This window comes from Suncus etruscus, chromosome 10, assembly GCF_024139225.1.
Source record: "Suncus etruscus isolate mSunEtr1 chromosome 10, mSunEtr1.pri.cur, whole genome shotgun sequence".
NCBI lineage: Eukaryota > Metazoa > Chordata > Mammalia > Eulipotyphla > Soricidae > Suncus > Suncus etruscus.
Window position 1 is genome coordinate 110,888,433 of NC_064857.1, and position 13,902 is coordinate 110,902,334.

Genomic DNA, 13,902 nt, shown 5'->3' on the forward strand with positions numbered 1-13,902 from the left:
ATGAGACAAAAGTGATAAGACCAGGGAAGGGATCTGCTCTTTTCTGTAAAAACGCAGGCAGCTTCTTGAACTTTGCAGACCAGATGAACGAAATCACTAAAGCTTAAAAGCATCTTAGACAACAATACATAAACCTAAAGGCCTAGTTGTGTTCAAATGCTTCTGACACAACTACAAAGCAAGTCAGTTTGTATGGAAAAGTTATGAGATGCTACAAGATGCTAAATGTCAGATAAGAGTATCAGTATTGGTTCACTAATTCTGACTAATGGGTCAAGGAGATAATACAGGACTTCAGGAGACAGCTTCCCTGCAGCTTGCCCAGTTCGATCTCAGCACCACTGGGTGTACTGAGCACAGCATCTTCAAGCCCATCCACTGAGTCCTGACAGTCAAGAATCACCAAGAATGGCCTCTGAACACTATTTGGGTGTCTATCCTTCATGCACATATACCATATGCCATGCCTGGATGTTAACTACAAACAAGGCCATGGGCTGGGAGAGAGCACAGTGGCAAAGACACTTGCCTTGAATATGGCCGAACCCAGTTCAATCCTCCACATGTGCCAGAGGAAAGCCCTGAGCAAAGAGGCAGGAATGGCCCCTGAACACCAGGTAAAGACAACAAAATTGTCGAGAGTGGGTAACAAAATAACCATAACATGAGAAAGATGTTAAATAATGTGGATATATCCGTTAATAAAAGAGAAAGATATAACACAAAAGCACTAATCAAAAGCAAGCTACTGTGACTCTGTTAGTAATCAGATATCTAGCATAAATGTTTTCTTTATCCTTTTTATTGGTTGTTAGTGTTGTTTGGCCACACCTTGGTATGGTCCCAAGTCACTTCAGGTAACACTAGAGACAATATGTGGTATGAAACAAGCACCTTACCAGTCTCTCTCCAGCTCAAGAAATTTTTGTTTTATTTTGGGGCCATACCCAGTGACGCTCAGGGGTTACTCCTGGCTATGTGCTCAGAAATCGTTCCTAGGTTGGGGGACCATAATGTTACACCCCACTCAGGAAGGGCACACATCAGAAGTGCTTTTTAGCCTTTTTAGGTGTAGTGCACTCCTGAAAAAGAATTATTTGCCCAAAAGGCCCGCTTAGAGTAGTCAAATCAGTTGACCCTTTGCGTGGATTGTTTGGCTATAATTCTAAACGTGGCTGTCACTATCTCTCTTTATTTTTGAGCATTATTAGAAATCAAGCCTCAGTCTTTCTTTCTAACAAAGAAAATACAGTACCAAAGCCCGCCAAAAGTCTCCTGCTGAGCTCTCCTGTGATCTCTCTCTCTCCCCCCCCCCCATTTCCTTAAAGGTATTTGGTTTCTTTTTTTTTTTTGGTTTTTGGGCCACACCCGGCAGTGCTCAGGGGTTACTCCTGGCTGTCTGCTCAGAAATAGCTGCTGGCAGGCACGGGGGACCATATGGGACACCGGGATTCGAACCAACCACCCTTGGTCCTGGATCGGCTACTTGCAAGGCAAAGGCTGCTGTGCTATCTCTCCGGGCCCAGTATTTGGTTTCTTCATATGCTAATTCTAGCTTTGATCTCATTGGTTTATCCCCTTTTCCTTTCTCTCTGGCTACGCCCAAAAATCTGTCTATATAAGGCCCAATAAAGCCTCTCTGGCCTCTTTCACCATGTAATTCTGTGTGGTTTCATTTATTTCATATTTCATATTTGTCCGCTTTGTGCTCCCGCTTGATTCCCAGTGGGAAAATGAACCCACTAAGGTCTGCTTTAGGGACTTTTATCTTATTATGATAAAAAGTCCGCAGCACCATAAGAAACCACAGTCCTTCCTGGGCCAGCCACATGTAAGGCAAACAAATGCCCTACCGCTGCACCATCGCTCTGGTCGCTCAAGAAATATTTTTAAATAAATCAATCATTCTTAACATATTAGTAGTTAGTAAAGATACCTCATGTTCAAATTACCTTTCAGGTTATGCTTGCTGCTCAAACACATGACAATTTTAAATAATTTTTAAATTTGGGGACTTTAATTTGTACATAATGTACAAATATTGGATGCTATTAATTTTCCAAGAAGAAACTTGGTTTTCCTGTGATCACTCCATATTTTACTGGACAGTTGTACTTTTCAAGTTAAAGTAATTTCAGCCTATCACATGTAGAGGTTAGCAGTATGTCATTTAATAAGTGAAAACTTGTTCATCTAAACACATATTCACACCAGAAGTTCACTGCCCATCCATAAATATTTGCATTTCAACAAAGGTACTCATTAAAACAAAATTAGAGGTGAGCTATAGCTCAGCAGTAAAGATTTGCCTAGGCAGTGTAGAGGCCCTAAGCTCAATCCCTGGCACCTCCATAATAAGGAACAGGAAGGACAATGCTGACTCCGCTGGGAAGATGGCATCAGAAGTGCACAATGGCAATGTGAGGACTTCACGGAACCGTAGGACCAGGGTCAGGACGGAAAGGAGGAGGCCTGTCATTCCTGATGCCTAATGAAAGTGACAATCTCATTCAAATGACATTAACGCAGGCTAAATTTGAAAGATTTTATTTAAGGTTGTTCTCTAACAACTGAGTCCTTCAGAACAATAAAATGATCATACTTAAACACCAAATCCAAAGCCAACAGCAACAGAATCGAAACCCTATCTACAACAAGCTAGCTAGACATAGAGGGGACCACTTATACTAACAGCCCTGGGGGTCAAAGGAGGGGGATATGGGATGCATGCTGGGAACAGAGATGGAGGAACGACAACACTGGTGATGGGAATGCCCCTGATTCAATGTCACTACGTACCTAAAATATTACTGTGAAAGATTTGTAATTTACTTTGGTCAAAATAAAAATTATTTAATTAAAAAATAAAGTTAAGAACTGGGACATTCTTGACACAAAGTTACCAACTTAAATAGAATTAACTCCATGATGCAAACCTCCAGCATACTGAATTTTAAAGACAATACATACTTTTGCCTTATTGATCTGTGTTATAACTTCTTTGGCCTTTGTGGGTATTTTTTGTTTTGTATTTATTTTGGTTTTGGGGTCACACCTGGTAGCGCTCAGGGGTTACTCCTGGCTCTGCACTCAGAAATCACTCCTGGCAGGCTCGAGGGACCATATGGGATGCCGGGATTCAAACTGTCGTCCTTCTGCATGCAAGGCAAACGCGCTATCTCCATGCTATCTCTCCGGCCTCTGGCCTTTGTATTTTTAATGTTTCCAGATTTAAGGCTATCAGATCTCAATGCTAATTAGAGTATACTTTTATGCCATACTTCAGAGAATGCTGCTAGCACAAAAAATGCGGAACAATGAGAAGAAATGTCTCCTTACTCTATAGCTATAGAACTTAGATAGTACTCTTAGATGCTTGTCCTGATGAAGCAAATTGATCTAATTCATAAAAAATGTCAAGGTTAGGGCCAGAGAGATAGCACAACAGTAGGGTGTTTGCCTTGTACACAGCTGAACCAGGACGAACAGGGGCTTGAATCCCGGCATCCCATATGGGCCCCCGAGCCTCCCAGGAGCAATTTCTGAGTGCAGAGCCAGGAGTAACCCCTGAGCGCTAATGGGAGTGAACACTCCCCCCAAAACTGTCAAGGCTACATTGATATGAAAATACATGAACTATCTAATCCTATCCTGCTTTTAACTTAAAAGTTTTGGGTTTTTTTTTTTTTTGGTGTTTAGAGGGAGATATGAAGAGGAGGAAGGTATGAGGAACCACACCTGGAGATGCTCAGATGTTTCTTCTGGCTCTGCGCTCAGGAATTATTCCTGGCAGTACTCAAGGGTCTATCTGAGATGCTGGGGATAGAATCTGGGTTGGACACATGCCAAGCAAATACCCTATATTGATAGTCCTGCCTGGTGGCTTGTGTTTATACAGAGATGGTTTTGAGAAACAATTACAATGAAAAAAATATTTGTTTTTGGTGTTTAAACCTGGGTAGAACCTGGGTCAGCCTCATCTAAGGCAAGGACCCTACCTGCTAAACTATCACTCCGGCCCACTATGAACAAGTTAGTAGGTTAACAGACCAAGCCAAGATACCCTAATCATACTGTCACCTACAATTCTACAGTGCTCATTGGCATAACTTCTGGTCTAATGAAGTCTCTTTAAATGGACAGTTCTATTTCCTAGAAGATATTAAAGCTTGTAAGGTTTTCTCTAAGTAAGATGATAAGCTGTGATTATTTTGGCTCCTCTTTTCAAAGAAGAGAATTGTGAGTCTATGAGTCACTGAGATTCTTAATTTAAACTCTACAATGCCAAGCTCATCTCTAGATGCCTATAATCTCAAATAAAAAGGTAGTCTTCTGCTAGCAGTATCCCAAATCTGCAGAACAAACAGCCTGGAAAAATCTCAGCACAATTCCAATCTAAAAGGGATATCAGCTAGTTGTATTATTTGTCAAGGCCCCAATAAAGCAAGCAAACATAACCATATACTGATCATATCTAAGACTTTTCTACTCTCTTGAAGGTCACTTAAGCAGGATTATTATATAAATATAAAGATCTTCAACTTCCCCAACAATTTAGGGCTCACCCATGGCTTGATGACTTTAAATATTTGCCTATTTCAATGAGCTATGTGTCCTGGAACAAGTGTCTGCTCCCAAAAGCTCCTCACATATTTAAATCTTACATTTAAATTGTCTGTGACTCAGTAAGTGCCATTTTAGCTTGAACCAATTAAATTTAATGATTTGATTTTATATTCAATATGTTGCTGACAACTTCATCAAAAAATTACTAAGAGAATAGAAACTCGTGTTATTTTTAATTTGTAAGCGTGACATTTGAATCAAAATGGCAGTCAAATGTTTTTTAAAGAGCAATTTTTATTTAACAAATGTCACTGAGCTGCTTTTTCATTTTAGAGATGAACAGAATTTCTTATATATTTGGTAACTATGTGGCAACACCAAGTGAAGATTATAGTTTATACCTTGCATCTAATCTGAAAATCTTTTAAGAAATTACACCACCCAGCATTTTATAAAATTAACATATCTATACCCAATTGTATGCTTGCAATTATGTATGCATAGATGGCTATTACAAATCATTAAAGGTTATTAAAATTGTTAGTCTTCTAAAGTATATAAAATGTATATGTTATTAGTGAAAAGGGCACATTTTAATTTCAAGATAATACAGCTTCAATCATATTGTAACAAGCTTACTAATATCACTAAAGTTTACTTTTATTTGAAATATCACCAATATTCTTCAATATCTAGCAGGTCAAACATACTGAAAACATTTTAGTTTTAAACATTATTAATTTGTAAATAAATTAATAATTTTTAATACAAAGAATCAAAATGTGAAAATGCTATAGAATCTAAAAAGATCTAGAACATAAAAGATAATATAGTGCAAAAGCCCAATACCAAACATGCATAAAAGATACTTTTAAAGTCAATTTTAAAGAGTGGTAAGAGGAAAGAAAGATGCCCTCTGACAAAAACCTAAAGAAAGAATAATGATGTTCTAATACCAGGAATAACAATCAAGAAGATGTAAGAATGGTTAGTAAAGCAAAACATAAGGGCAAATTTTAAATTTGATTTTCAAACTTATTAGTTTCAAGCAAAGAAAACATGGCCACCTTTTCCTGGAACATATAGCCCAGTAGCTCTCGCTCTTTTACATCATAATTTATCTAAAACGAACAAAACAAAAAAAAGAGAAAAATAATCCAAGATCACTCAATCTGTTAAACTAACTGAAGTGCTAAATCAAAAATAGATTTAATAAGTTAAATACATTTTATATCAACAATAAAAAACTTAAATATGTATTCACTAAAATTTTTTTTTCACAGGGGGCCGGAGAGACAGCATGGAGGTAGGGCGTTTGCCTTGCATGCAGAAGGACGTTGGCTCAAATCCCCAAGTCCCATATGATTACCCCCCCCCCCCAAGCCTGCCAGGAGCGATTTCTGAGAATAGAGCCAGGAGTAATCCCTGATCTCTGCCGGGTGTGACCGAAAAACCAAAAAAAAAAAAAAAAAAAAAAAAATCACAAAACATTCTTGAAGATTTAAAAAACATTGGGGGGTTTGTACCACACCTAGTGGCATTCAAGGATTACTCCTGGTTCTGTGCTCAGAAATCACTCTTGGCAGGCTCGGGATCAAATCCAGCCTGTCATGAATGGGTCAGCTACGTGCAAGGCAAACTTCATACTGCTCCGACCCCGAAGATTTAAACCTTCAACTTCAAATTCAAGGGAGAAATGCTTCCCTAGAGAATATATCCTTTGTGCACCATCACAAATGCCCATGACTAGTTAAAACAGAAAACTAACCGAATACGTTTCAAATATTTTAAATACTTGGAGATACTTAAGTACTTTCACTGAGTTTTCTAAGATAAAGCAAGTGAATTTGGTTTACCTTGTCCAGTGCAAATTTAGTGTTTCCCACTGAAGACAGTGATAAAGTGTAAGAACCCACGAGGGCAAAATTGCTGGTCCGAACAGCATTGAGGCCACCCGGACTGGCCATAACTTAAAAGAGAAAGGAAATAAATGCAGCTTAGTTAAGTCCTTGCGCCATCCCAACGGAGTAAAATTAAATTGCCAGAGAAAAAAATTTGTCTCCTTTTCCTTCTTAAATGTGGGAAAATCTTTCCTAATAAAATCTATTAAGTATATGCAACAAACGTGAGGTATGGGCATTCCTAACATTTGAGAATAAAGTATTTTAAGAAAATAAAAACTCGGGCCTGGAGAGATAGCACAGCGGCGTTTGCCTTGCAAGCAGCCGATTCAGGACCAAACGTGGTTGGTTCGATTCCCGGTGTCCCATATGGTCCCCCGTGCCTGCCAGGAGCTATTTCTGAGCACACAGCCAGGAGTAACCCCTGAGCAACACCGGGTGTGGCCCAAAAACCAAAAAAAAAAAAGAAAATATTTATTGTATCTTGAAATTTACTTATACATGGATAGTTATGGAGATTATTATGATGAATAAAATGAGGGAGACGGATAGACATAGAATAGTCTCATCCATTTGTGGGATATAATAATAAAAAAAAAAAAGATAGTATGGTAATAATATCCAGAGACAATATAGATGAGGATCAGGAGGACCAGTGCTTGGTAGGAAACTTGCCACAAAGAGTGGTGAATGCACTTAAGGTAGTGAACGGTTCGCTATGGTGATGATGATAGTTGGAACTGATCATTCTGGAAAAGAACTGGATGCTGACAGGGGGATAAAATGATATACGTGGTATCCCTTCATTAGCAATAGTGCAAACCATAGTATAAAAAATAAAAGAGAACGAGAAGTAAAATGCCGGCCCCAGAAGCAGGCAGGGGTAGGGTGAGAAAGAAAGTGGGGATATTTGTGGCTAAAAATGTGCACTGGCGAAGGGTGGTGTACATTCTATGACTGAACGTAAGCAACAATTTTGTAACTATGGTGTTTAAAGTAAAAAAAAAAAGAAAAACAAAAAATGTATAGATAAAGCAAAGTAATTCCGTCTAACAGTAATGAAATGACTTCTAGACATTTCTCACTGGGGCCCATCTAGTCTGCCCCTACATCTTCAGGAGAGTCTAATGGGGCCACAGGAAATCAATAGGTGATGGCCAGTGTACTGAATCCCCCCCCCCCCCGTGACCCCTTCCCCCTGGTTTCCTTCCTTTGGCCCCCGAGTCTCATGAACAATGTCACAATTAGCACCAGAAAGAAAACTGATATCACCATTCCACTTACTCTATATGCCAAGAGACCAAAAGTCAAGGAAGTGACTGAAACAAACTCTATCCCCTAATGTCCTTTTGGCACACTTCAGCCTAGTCATTCTACAGGAGGTCTCTCCTGTCTTACTGGAATCCCAGTGCCCAGTGAACTATATAAAAAGATGCTACAATGCCAAGCATGCCCAATAAAGGAAAAAAGGCAAGCAAGTCTGTAAAGCAGGGAGCAAAGCATGAATCCAGAGAACAGAAGTGGCCAGAAAGAGCTGCAAGGGGAGAACTGAAGACAGTAAAAGGTGAAGGTGGAGTGCGTGTCTGCAGCCCATAGTACTGAGAGTCCAAAGCCAGATTCAAAAGGCTGAGCACACCACTGCAAGCAGGAAGCCTGGGCTCAAGCTCTGGCACTGCAAGATCATCAGAGCACAGATGGGCAGTAGGCCAAACAATGCCAGATATGCCCCCCTCCCTTCTCTTTGTCTTTCTCCTTCTCTTCTCTTCCCTTCAAAATCCCTTGGCCTCTCTTCTCTTTTATTCCTTTCCCTTCCTATTCAAATATCTTGACTTTCTCCCTCTCTTCTCCCCTCTCCCCTTCTTCCCAGCCCTCTTACCCCCTCCTTTCCTCCCCCTCCCCGCCATATACTACAGCAAGAATGGGGAGTAGCCCCCAAACAGTGCCAGGTATGCCCCTCTGGTGCCTACCCAAACCAAGATAGCAGAGTATACCTATCAGGTAAGGCCCCCTAGCACTAGGCCCCCCCCCCCCCCATGAAAGCAGAGTTCAGCTATCAAGTGACCCTGTTTCAGATGTATACTGCAGAGAGCACCTGAAAGTGTCACAGGCCATGGTCTGCTGCAAAGTTGTGGCCAGAGCAAGCAGTTTTGTGACCCAAAATCTTCTAACTAAAATCCATGCAGAAAAAATACCAATCTGAGAGACTCAAGACAAATACACATAAATCAAAGTGGCCTGCATGCATAAGTAAAAAAACTGCCCAGTTCTTTTCTTTATCCTAGCATTTTCAAATAGTTCAAGTTCTACTCACCTGAAGAATGAAGATTGCTTTTCTGGAAAAAAAAAAATCAGTAAGAAGGAAGTCATTTCTCTAGTATATGTAAAATTACAAGACTATATATTAGCAAACATTTCTCCTATGTAAACTTCAGGGATTCATCACAGTATACTTAAGGACTGCAGTTGTATTAAAAATTTAGAAATAGCTCATTTTAGCTAACGAACTCATGTGGGGAGGAAAAGGTATTGATACTCAGCAATGCCCAGGGTTTACTCCTGGATCCATGCTTGTAGACTGCTACAGGGACCAAATGGGAACTAACCTTGGGCTGATCTGTTGCATTATTTCTTGGGCTCTGTGAACTACTAATCTTATGTATAACATGAACATTTCTCCAAGTTCAAATTTTAAAAAAATTCTACTTACTGTAGTTATGGATGTGAGAAGTCGTTTTGGAGTAATAGCCTAAAAGATAAGTTTATTTCCTATTAAATATTAAGACTTAGAGCTTATGAAAAATCACCCAATCTCTAGGCATTGCTACACAGAAAATAGCTCATCTATAGCATATTAGGGTTTTTAATTAAGGTCTTACTCATACTGTCAATCGTTTTTTGTTAGCACTAAATGATTATTTAGTCAGAAGTACCCAAACTTACTTGACTTACTGACAGTTTAAAAAAAAACAACAAAAAACCTAGGGGGTGGGAGAGATAGCATGGAGGTAAAGCATTTGTCTTGCATGCAGAAGGATGGTGGTTCAAATTCTGGCACCCCATATGGTCTCCTGAGCCTGCCAGGTGTGACCCAAAAACAAACAACAAAACAAAACAAAACAAAAACCCCCTCAGTATCTCGCCTAAAAGTTCACCACCATCCCTGATCATATCCCCCCCTTTGGAAAAAAAAACTTGATGAAATGATAACTTAGGAGCAATACCAAAGGCTGAGAACTAGCTAGAAATGTAATCTACTTTTTTTGGAGTTGGTGGGGTTGAGCCACACTAGGTGGTGCTCAGGGGTTACTCCTGGCTCTTCCTCTGGCAGGCTGGGAATGCCAGTGATTGAACTGGATCTGTCCCAGATCCGCAGAGTGCAAGGCAAATACCCTACTGTTGTACTATTGCTCCGGCCCCTTAGAAATGTATTCTTTCAGCCTGCAGAGTGGCTACCATACTCTTCATACTGGTTTCAGAGCTCACTTCTGTGAGCTTGACAAAATCACAAAAGGTTAAAATCAAGCAGAAGTACAAAACTAGAGTCATATATCCTAAACACACCAGGAGTTTATGGTTAAGATTATTATTCACTGTTAAATTCATTTAGTATTTGACCTATTAAAGACAGTGACTAGAAATTTAGAAATCAGATAAAAAATATCCCCAATTTGGGGTCCAGAGAGATAGCATAGTGGGAGGGCATTTGCCTTGCACACAGCCAAACTGAGATAGGCCTGGGTTCAATTCCCAGCATCCCATATGGTTCCCGGAGCCTGCCAGGAGCGATTTCTGAGCACAGAAGTAGGAGTAACTCCTGAGCACTGCCAGGTGTGGCCCAAAACAAAGCAAAACAAAACAAATATCCCCAATTTACAATAATTATAAACCGTACAACAATTTGACAAGCACATTGTGGCATGTATATAATAATTTCTGGCTTTACTTCTGTCTTATCTATTTTGGGGGCACCCCAGACAGTGCTCAAATGTCATAAGGGCATTGGGCCCACCGTGTGGAGCTCTGGAGGGCCATGCATTCTTCAGTGCCATGGGGCATGGGGTCATAACCCTTTTAATGCAGCTCTGGAATCCTTACCTTGGATTTAGATGCCTTTTTCTTCTTATCAGTGCCTAAGGAATCTTTCTTTTGTACCTATATATAAAATCAAAAGTAATTATTTAAAATTTGATCTTTTTGAAAGGGACTTATTTATTATTGTTTTATTTGGGGCCACACCTAATGGCACTCAAGAATTACTCCTGGCTCTGCATTTAGGAATCACTGCTGGCTGTACTTGGGTAAGAGATGGGATCAAACCCAGGTCAACTGTGTGCAAGGCGGTTATCTTATCGCTGTACTATTTCTCCAGATCCAAAATCTTGAGCTTTAAGAAAGATACACAGGAGAATAGTACAGCAGGTAGAAAGTTTGGCTTGCATGTGGCTGACTCAACTTCAATCTCTAGCACTTCATGTAGATTCCTCCAAGCGCCTCCTTGAGTGATTCTAAGCGTAGAGCCGAAAGTAAAACTTGAACATAGCTGGGCATCTCCTAAAATGCACCCCACCCCCAGCAAAATCAACCAAATTAAAAAAAGAAAGAAATCTGCACTGTTAATTATTCTATGAAGTTTTCATTACTTACCAAGCTGTAAACTTCAATATTTATCTCAAAGTCATTGGACACATCTTGCCTGAAAAAAAAAATTAGCATTAAAAAAAACCAAGAGGGGAGCCGGCGAGGTGGCACTAGAGGTAAGGTGTCTGCCTTGCAAGCGCTGGCGTAGGATGGACCTCAGTTCGATCCCCCGGCGTCCCATATGGTCCCCCCAAGCCAGGGGTGATTTCTGAGCGCATAGCCAGGAGGAACCCCTGAGCGTCAAACAGGTGTGGCCCAAAAACAAAAACAAACAAAACAAAACAAAACAGAACAAGAGGGCTGGAGAGATAGTATGGTAGTAGGGCGTTTGCCTTGCATGCAGATGACCCCGGACGGACCTGGGTTTGATACCCCGCATCCCATATGGTTCTCCAAGCCTGCCAGGAGCAATTTCTGAGTGCAGAGCCAAAAGTAACCCTTGTGCACTCCTGGATGTGACCCAAATCCCCCCAAAAAATAAAAATAAGGGGCCAGAGAGATAGCACAGCGGTGGGGCATTTGTCGTACATGAGGCCAACCTGGGAGGGACCTGGTTGATTCCTGGCATTCCCCTCAGCCCGCCAGGGGCGATTTCTGAGTACAGAGCTAGGAGTAACCCTTGAGCACCACTGGGTGTGACCCAAAACACAAATCAATCAATCAATCGTTTAAAAAAATAAGTAAAATGAAGAAAGTTATTGTTATGCTATTAAAATTGATGAAATAAATATTACAAGTTTTCAGAAAATAAATTATTTTAATAGTTATAAACCTCATGGTTTATAGTTTATGACTACCAAAGTTAGTAAAAACAAACTACTTATACTTTTACTTATACATAAATCAAATATTTTTCCAGCATTTTACACCTCAAGGTCTTAAAAAATAATGTATCAAACTGAATTATGGTCCTCATACCAAATAAACCTGTGACAGTGTCTTTCCATGGAAATATAAAGCACATAAAATTTAAAGCATATATTAAGAAAGTAGCTTGAATTTTATAAATATATACTGTATATACATAAACTTCAAACATTTAATATTTATAGTCACAAGGAAGAAATGTACTACTAAATGGAAGGAAAGATTAGAACTGTAGTAAGTTAAGCTAACAATTCAAAACAGATATGTGTCCATATAAAAATAATGAGCATACTAAACTCCAAGGATTACAAATGCCACCTGGATTAGCTAAAAGAAAACTGTGTGTAAGTTATCAAAATCAAATTACTTACAGAGTAAAGGTCGTAGTGAATGTCAGAGCATCTCCATTAACAGAGTTTGAAGCATTGGCTAATGGTGTAGCTACCAGATTTTGGGGGCCCGCTTTTAGCATAATCAAGAAATAATAATTTGCTGCATCTGTGAGAAGTAATCACATAACAAGCACAAGTAAAATCAGCATTCTAGAAGACCAAAGGAATAAAGAAACAATGCAATTTATTTGTACAAAAACATTAGCTTAAACTAACTAAAATCGACTTCCTAGATAATAAATAAAATCTAAGGTAATCATCATAAATCCGAAATAAGAATTTCCTTCCAATTATATGAATTGAAATAAATTTGTTCCAGAACTCAATTTCAGCTGTCTTTGAATTTTAGCAATTGAACCTTAATTTTTTGTGGGTTGTTTGTTTGTTTTGCTTTGCTTTTTGGACCACACCCAGTGGTGTTCAGAGCTGACTCCCGATTCTTTGATCAATCAGAATGTCGGCGGGTGGCAGTGGTAGCAGTGGAGAAACTGTGGGGACAGGATACATAGCACCATATGGGATTCCAGAGATCAAACCCAGGTCAGTTAATGGAAGGAAAGTGCCGTCTGGCTCAATTATTTGTGTTTTTTGTTTCAATTTGGGGAATTTGAGGATGGGGCTACACCCAGTAGTGCTCTGGGCTTTCTCCCAACTCTTTTGCTTAAGGATCACTCCTGGTAGAACTCAAGAGACCCTATGAAATGACAGGAATTGAACTCAGGAAATGGGCATGTAAGGCAAATTCCTCTCAAGAGCAAATGTCTATTATTTCAAAACTAAAATTGCTACTATATTTATGAATTTTATTTAGATAAATTCTAATTAAAACATAAGCCACGTATCTAGTCATAAAGTTACCACTGCATTCAAGATGCATAGCTACCAACAGATTGCAATCCCTTTAAAATCAGACATGGAAAAAATTAACAATTAAGTTACCTCATTCCTATTTTAATACTTTTCAAAAATCTTTTGTTCTTTATCTAAAATTCACTTCTCATCTAAGCCTAGAATTTTTCCCCTCAGATCAATGGTTCAGGAGTTAGGACAGTTAAGCGTGGGGCCAGCTGAGTGCTCATATTGAATTGCAGGCCCAGTTTGTGAAAACTCACTGAAATTGCCAACATTGGCTCCTGAAGCCCTGAATAGCACTTCGGAGTAAGATTTCTCACCCCTCAATACCACCCTTCCCACAAACACACAAAAAAGCCTTTAAAAAGAAATCTTTACCCATCTTGCCTATGAATTTCAGTAGAATACCCACATTAGGAAAGTTTACTTATTCAATCTAGAGAATCAAAATGAACAACATTTCAACAGATGTCTCTGTGTTAGATCTGAGCTTTTCATGCCCCAAGCCAACTTGGCCACCCGTCAATCCTGGGCACCACATATGTTTATTCGAACCCCACCAGAAGAGATCCCCAAGCAGAGACAGAAGTAAGCTCTGAGCATTGCTAGGTATGAGCCACCTTCTCCCAAAAAGAGGTAAATTATTTATTTTTACTCTTTGCCCCATAAACCTATGCTTAAGAATT

At 39.6% G+C, this 13,902-nt stretch overlaps 1 protein-coding gene across 1 annotated transcript in view; it reads right to left on the minus strand.

Moving 5' to 3' along the window:
* ANLN (anillin, actin binding protein) overlaps positions 1–13,902 on the minus strand; it is a 51,841-nt gene that overhangs the window by 12,632 nt on the left and 25,307 nt on the right. The window contains exons 15-21 of the mRNA XM_049781735.1: positions 12,344–12,470; positions 11,112–11,160; positions 10,563–10,619; positions 9,175–9,213; positions 8,779–8,800; positions 6,423–6,535; positions 5,634–5,687 (exon numbers count right to left, since the gene is read on the minus strand). Of these exons, the coding sequence (XP_049637692.1) occupies positions 5,634–5,687; positions 6,423–6,535; positions 8,779–8,800; positions 9,175–9,213; positions 10,563–10,619; positions 11,112–11,160; positions 12,344–12,470 (461 nt within the window). The remainder of the gene's footprint in view (positions 1–5,633; positions 5,688–6,422; positions 6,536–8,778; positions 8,801–9,174; positions 9,214–10,562; positions 10,620–11,111; positions 11,161–12,343; positions 12,471–13,902) is intronic.